At 46.9% G+C, this 7554-nt stretch overlaps 1 protein-coding gene across 1 annotated transcript in view; it reads right to left on the reverse strand.

The window, feature by feature from the left end:
- GAB2 (GRB2 associated binding protein 2) overlaps positions 1-5178 on the reverse strand; it is a 302950-nt gene extending 297772 nt beyond the window's left edge. The window contains exon 1 of the mRNA XM_040339963.1: positions 4842-5178. Coding sequence (XP_040195897.1) covers positions 4842-4913 — 72 coding nt within the window. The 5' untranslated portion in view covers positions 4914-5178. The remainder of the gene's footprint in view (positions 1-4841) is intronic.
- Between the last annotated feature and the right edge of the window lie 2376 nt (positions 5179-7554).

A 7554-nucleotide genomic window follows, 5' to 3' on the forward strand; every position in this document is an offset into this window, starting at 1 on the left:
TAATGGGTTAATCCACCTGGTGTTCACTAACTTGTCCGACTAGTTGTGTAGAGATTGTTCATTCAAATGGCTCACAAAGCAAGCCGGTAGCGTGCTGCATGGAGCACAATGGGAGCAGAAAAGCCCAAAATGCTCAGAGGGGACCCCACCCGGCCAGATTAAACCCCCCCCCCCCCACCGACTTCCACAGTGACTGGAGCGCACTCTGCCCGGGGGAGGGTGCAGCATGGGAAGGGTTAACTGACGGGACGTGCTTGTGTTTACAATGCGAGTCCTGTGCACCTGTGACAGGTGCAATGCGATCTCCCTAACTGTACACCCACCCCACCCCCGCCAGTCCGACTACAGACACAATGAGCGAGCAACTTCACCACAGAATTATAGCGAGCAACTTACAGATACCCCCACACATCACTTTTACTTGTTTTTTACACTTGTGTTACCAATGCCGAATAATCAGCTGTGGAATGGACGATTTTGGTGCCTCCCAACGCCATATAATCAGCGGTGGAAAGAGCAATTTTGCTGCCTCACAATGCCGAATAGTCAGCAGTGGAAAGAGGCCGAGATGATCCTATAGAAGTCTACGGGGGCTGATATGATCCTAAAGGAGTCTACGGGGGCTGAGATGATCCTAAAGGAGTCTACGGGGGCTGAGATGATCCTAAAGGAGTCTATGGGGCCAAGATAATCTTAAAGGAGTCTACGGGAGGCCGAGATGGTCCTATAGACGTCTACGGGGGCAGAGATGGTCCTATAGAAGTCTATGGGGGTGGAGATGGTCCTATAGAAGTCTATGGGGGCTGAGATGGTCCTATAAAAGTCTATGGGGGCTGAGATGGTCCTATAGAAGTCTATTGGAATGAGATGGTTCTATAGCAGTCTGAGATGGTCCTATAGAAGTCTATGGGGGCGGAGATGGTCCTATAGAAGTCTGTTGGAATGAGATGGTTCTATAGCAGTCCGAGATGATCCTATAGAAGTCTATGGGGGCTGAGATGGTCCTATAGAAGTCTATGGGGGCTGAGATGATCCAATAGAAGTCTATGGGGGCTGAGATGATCTATGGGGGCTGATATGATCCTATAGAAGTCTATGGGGGCTGAGATGGTCCTATAGAAGCCTATTGGGGCTGAGATGGTCCTATAGAAGCCTATGGGGGCTGAGATGGTCCTATAGAAGTCTATGAGGGCTGAGATGGTCCTATAGAAGTCTATGGGGTCTGAGATGGTCCTATAGAAGTCTATGGGGTCTGAGATGGTCCAATATAAGTCTATGGGGGCTGAGATGGTCCCATAGAAGTCTATGGGGGATGAGATTGTGTCCTATAGAAGTCTACGGGGGCTGATATGATCCTAAAGGAGTCTGCGGGGACTGATATGGTCCTATAGAAGTCTATTGGACTGAGATGGTTCTATAGCAGTCTGAGATGATCCTATAGAAGTCTACGGGGGCCGAGATGATCCTAAAGGAGTCTATGGGGGCTGAGATGATCCTAAAGGAGTCTACGGGGGCAAAGATGGTCCTATAGACGTCTACGGGGCGGAGATGGTCCTATAGACGTCTATGGGGGCTGAGATGGTCCTATAGAAGTCTATGGGGGCTGAGATGGTCCTATAGAAGTCTATGGGGGCTGAGATGGTCCTATAGAAGTCTATGGGGGCTGAGATGGTCCTATAGAAGTCTATGGGGGGTAAGATGGTCCTATAGAAGTCTATGGGGGCTGAGATGGTCCTATAGAAGTCTGTTGGAATGAGATAATCCTATAGCAGTCTGAGATGATCCTATAGAAGTCTATGAGGCTGAGAAGAACCGTAATGAAGAGCAGGACAGTCGGAGAGAACACACAGCGCTGCAATTAGTTTTTTTTCATGAAATGCCATCTCCAGACGTGGAGGTATTACACCAAAAGCAGAGGATCCTCATTTCACAAGACGTTTCCAGGGACCAAAAACAGTTCCAGGGACAATACCTTGAATTCAGATTTAAACAGAATTCCCCCTTTTCACATTTTATTTCTTGCTAATCTTTTCCCATAATCCTCTATTAATCTTACATTGGTTCTCTCTATGGTTCCAGCACAGACATTGGAACACTGGGACCTCCTTTATTACAATAAAAGAAGAACATATTACAACAATAATTAAATTAATAATACAAATATATTAATATTATAAAAAAATATTTATAAATAATAAAAACAAAAATGATAGCTCTGACGGCCAATGACAGCGTCGATCATTGATAAGCGATATAACAATAGCTGACCCCGAAACACATCCCTCAAAAAATTTCAAAGACAAATATGTAATACTCAATCAATTAATCGATCATGAAAAAAATAAAATAAAAAAATAAATAAAAGAAGATCGATCAAAAATTTCCAGGGACATAAACAAAACAGCAGAGTGGAAATCCAAGTCCTTCAAAAGCAGAGAGCATCCCTGGAAAGCCCAACCCTACATTTCATAGCAGATAGAAAAAGGAGGGACTTTTCTCCTCAGGGACAGCAGATCATTTCCAGGGACAGCAGATCATTTCCAGGGACAGCAGATCATTTCCAGGGACAGGTCTTACAAACCACAGAGCGTCCCATAAAAACCCCAACCCTATAAAAGCAGGGACTTTTCCAGGGACCATTGATCATCACCTCCAAGGAAAAGTCTTACAAATCGAAGAGTGTCCCTGGAAAACCCAACCCTACATTTAATAGCAGATAGAAAGAGCAGAGATTTTTTCCCAGGGACGGCAGATCATTTCTAGGGGCAGCAGGTCATTTCTAGAGACGGCAGATCATTTCTAGGGGTGGCAGATCATTTCTAGGGACAGCAGATCATTTCTAGGGACAGCAGGTCATTTCTAGGGACAGCAGGTCATTTCTAGGGACAGCAGATCATTTCTAGGGGCAGCAGGTCATTTCTAGGGACAGCAGGTCATTTCTAGGGGCAGCAGGTCATTTCTAGGGGCAGCAGATCATTTCTATGGACAGCAGATCATTTCTAGGGACAGCAGATCATTTCCAGGGGCAGCGGGTCATTTCCAGGGACAGCAGGTCATTTCTAGGGGCAGATCATTTCCAGGGGCAGCAGATCATTTCTAGGGGCAGCAGATCATTTCTAGGGGCAGCAGATCATTTCTAGGGACGGCAGGTCATTTCTAGGGGCGGCAGATCATTTCTAGGGACAGCAGATCATTTCTAGGGACAGCAGATCATTTCTAGGGACGGCAGATCATTTCTAGGGATGGCAGATCATTTCTAGGGATGGCAGGTCATTTCTAGGGACAGCAGGTCATTTCTAGGGGCGGCAGATCATTTCCAGGGACAGCACATCATTTCCAGGGACAGCAGGTCATTTCTAGGGACAGCAGGTCATTTCTAGGGGCGGCAGATCATTTCCAGGGACAGCAGGTCATTTCTAGGGACAGCAGATCATTTCTAGGGGCAGCAGATCATTTCTAGGGGCAGCAGATCATTTCTAGGGACAGCAGATCATTTCTAGGGACAGCAGGTCATTTCTAGGGACAGCAGGTCATTTCTAGGGACAGCAGATCATTTCTAGGGACAGCAGGTCATTTCTAGGGACAGCAGGTCATTTCTAGGGACAGCAGATCATTTCTAGGGACAGCAGGTCATTTCTAGGGACAGCAGGTCATTTCTAGGGACAGCAGATCATTTCCAGGGACATGTCCTACAAAACCAAAGATTGTCCCTGGAAAATCCAACCCTACATGTTATAAAATCACAGATTGTAGCTGGTCAGAGACGACAGGACCATTTTCAGGGACACCAGATCATTGCCAGGGACAGGTCTCGCAATCCACAGAGCATCCCTGGAAAAAAAAAAATCCAACCCCAACATTTTATAGCTGATAAAAAAAGCAGGGACTTTTCCAGGGACAGAAGATCATTCTGGAGGGACAAGTCATTCAAAAGCAGAGAGCATCCCTGGAGAACCCAACCCTACATATAAATAGCAGATACAAAAAGCAGGGACTTTTCTCAGGGACAGCAAATCATTTCTAGGGACAGCAGATAATTTTCAGGGACAGCAGATCATTTCTCAGGGACAGCAAATCATTTCTAGGGACAGCAGATAATTTTCAGGGACAGCAGATCATTTATCAGGGACAGCAAATCATTTCTAGGGACAGCAGATCATTTCCAGGGACCACAGATCATTTCCAGGGACCACAGATCATTTCCAGGGACCGCAGATCATTTCCAGGGACCGCAGATCATTTCCAGGGACCGCAGATCATTTCTAGGGCCATGTCCTCCAAAAGCAGAGAGCATCCCTGGAGAACCCAACCCTACATATAAATAGAAGATACAAAAAGCAAGGACTTTTCTCAGGGACAACAGACCATTTCCAGGGACAGCAGATCATTTCCAGGGCCACGTCCTCCAAAACCAGAGCGCGTCCCTGGAAAATCCAACCCTACATGTTATAAAATCACAGATCGTAGCCGGTGGGGCCATTTTCAGGGACACCAGATCATTCCCAAGGACAGGTCTTTTTACCAACCACAGAGCGTCCTTAGAAAACCCAACCCTGCATTATAAAGCAGGGACTTCTCCAGGGACCATTGATCATCACCTCTCCAAAGACAAGTCCTCCAAAATCGAAACGCGTCCCTGGAAACCCCAACCCTACATTTGATAAAAACTCAGCAGGAACTTTTCCCAGGGACCATTGCTCATTTCTAAGGACAAGTAACCTTGGAAAACCCAACCCTACATTATATATCGATTTTTTAGGATGTAGCAAGAAGAAGAAGAAGAAGCGGGGACGTTTCCAGGGACGCGGGGTCTATGGGATAAGTAGCGGGGGGGTACTCACGTATCTCCTCAACTTTTTCTCGGGGGGAGACTTCCTCAGCCAGCCGCTGTAGACCACTTCTCCTTCACTCATCCTGCCTGATAAGAAAGGGAGCCTTGTGTCCAGATCTGTCACCCAGCATCAGAGGGGACCAGTTGTCAGCGCAGTGCCATGGGGGGGGGGGGGGCGCTGCTCCTTGGAGGGGGGGGGGGACACAGGACCCCCAGTGTGTAGGACACACAGTACCCTCACTGTGCTGGGCTCATCAGCTTGTTCCCCTTCATCCTCCTCGCTTGTCTTCTCCTACATCTGCTCTCCGCCAGCAGGAAACTGCCACTGTCTGTGTCTCCTCTCTCTCTGTGTGTTTCCCAAGCAGCTGGCCACACCCTTTCTCCGGGAGTGGGCGTGGCCTGAGCTTTAACACCGACTGCAGTCCTATATAGGAGGGTGACAGAAGTTGGGAAGTCGCAGCGATACATTGTTGCAAAGATTCCTTTTCCTACAAAGATGATTCTTTTTGGGCCAGATCCACAAAGATCTGCCTATCTTTAGGCAGGCGTAGCGACACATTACGCCGCCGTAACTTAGAGCGTAGTTCCCGTATCCATAAAGAATTTGCGTCGTAAGTTACGGCGGCGTAGTGTAAATGTGTCGGCGTAAGGGCGCGAAATTTAAAATGACAAAGATGTGGGCGTGTTTTATGTTAATTCATCTGGACCCCACGTAAATGACGTATTTTTTTTAAACAGCGCATGCGCCGTCCGTGGGGGTATCCCAGTGCGCATGCTCGAAATCACGTCGCAAATAGTCAATGCTTTTCGACGTGAACGTAATTTATGCAAAGCCCTATTCGCGAAAGTTTTACGCAAACGACTGAAAAATTTGATGCTGTCCCAACGTCCATACTTAACATTGCGTACGCCTAATGAGGCAGGGGTAACGTTACGCCGGAAAAAAGCCTTACGTAAACGACGTAAAAAAACGCGCCGGGCGGACGTACGTTCTGAGAATCGTCGTATTTAGCTAATTTGCATATTCTACGCGGAAATCAACGTAAGCGCCACCTAGCAGGCAAGCGGAAATATGCACCTAAGATCCGATGGCGTACTAAGACGTACGCCAGTCGGATCTAGCCCAGCTTCAGGCGTATCTTGTTTTGTGCATACAAAACAAAGATACGCCGGAGCATCCTAGAAGTTACGCGGCGTATCAATAGAAACGCCGACGTAACTTCTTTGTGGATCTGGTCCTTTATTTACAGTACAACCTTGGTTTGAGAGCGTTTTTGCAAGACAAGCAAATTTCTTTTTTTATAAATTTTGACTTGATATACAAGCGATGTCATGATATAAGAGTAGCGTCATGTCATAACTGAGTATAAAAGAGAAGAGAGGCGCCTCCTAGTGTAGCAATATGGTTACATTTAATAAAAGGTACAACATTTAGAAACTCACATGGTTGATGATTAACCGCTTGAGGACCGCCGCACGGCGATATATACGTCGCTAAAATGGCACGGCTGGGCACAAGGGCGTACATGTACGTCCCCTTTAACTACTTAAGGACCCCTTCACGCCGATATACGTCGGCAGAATGGCACGGCTGAGCACATCCACGTACCTGTACGTTGCTCTTTAAGCCCAGCCGTGGGGCCCGGCACGCGACCCGGTCCGAAGCTCCGCAGCCGCGGGACCCACGGACCTGATCGCGGCTGGAGTCCCGCGATCGGTCCCCGGAGCTGGAGAACGGGGAGAGCTGTGTGTAAACGCCGCTTCCCCGTTCTTCACTGTGGCGCCGTCATTGATCGTGTGTTCCCTGTTCTAGGGAAACATGATCACTGATGTCACACGTCCAGCCCCGCCCCCTACAGTTAGAAACATGTATGAGGTCACACTTAACCCCTTCAGCGCTCCCTAGTGGTTAACTCCCAAACGGCAATTGTCATTTTCACAATAATCAATGCATTTTTATAGCATTTTTTGCTGTGAAAATTACAATGGTCCCAAAAATTTGTCAAAATTGTCCGAAGTGTCCGCCATAATGTCGCAGTCACGAAAAAAAATTCTGATCGCCGCCATTAGTAGTAAAAAAAAAAATTATTAATAAAAATACAATAAAACTATCCCCTATTTTGTAAACACTATAAATTTTGCGCAAACCAATCGATAAACGCTTATTGCGATTTTTTTTACCACAAATATGTAGAAGAATACGTATCGGCCTAAACTGAGGGAAAAAAATGTTTTTTATATATTTTTGGGGGATATTTATTATAGCAAAAAGTAAAAAATATTGAATTTTTTTCAAAATTGTCGGTCTATTTTTGTTTATAGCGCAAAAAATAAAAACTGCAGAGGTGATCAAATACCACCAAAAGAAATCTCTATTTGTGGGGAAAAAAGGATGCCAATTTTGCTTGGGAGCCACGTCGCACGACCGCGCAATTGTCAGTTAAAGCGACGCAGTGCCGAATCGCAAAAACTGGCTGGGTCCTTTACCTGCCTAAAGGTCCGGGTCTTAAGGGGTTAAGATCCCAGTCGTGGGTCGCGCTCGCGACCCGGTCCTCTTCTCCGTGACCGTCCCCGTGGGAATAGCGGACCTGATCGCCGCCAGCGATCGGTTCACAGAGAGGTAAGTGTAAACAAACCTCTCCCCGTGCTTCCAAGTGAGCCTGTTACTGATTGTCTGTTCCCTGTCATTGCTATGACATTACTTTTTAATGGGCACCCCAATC

Source organism: Rana temporaria, chromosome 2 (genome assembly GCF_905171775.1).
Source record: "Rana temporaria chromosome 2, aRanTem1.1, whole genome shotgun sequence".
In the NCBI taxonomy this organism is placed as follows: Eukaryota; Metazoa; Chordata; class Amphibia; order Anura; family Ranidae; genus Rana; species Rana temporaria.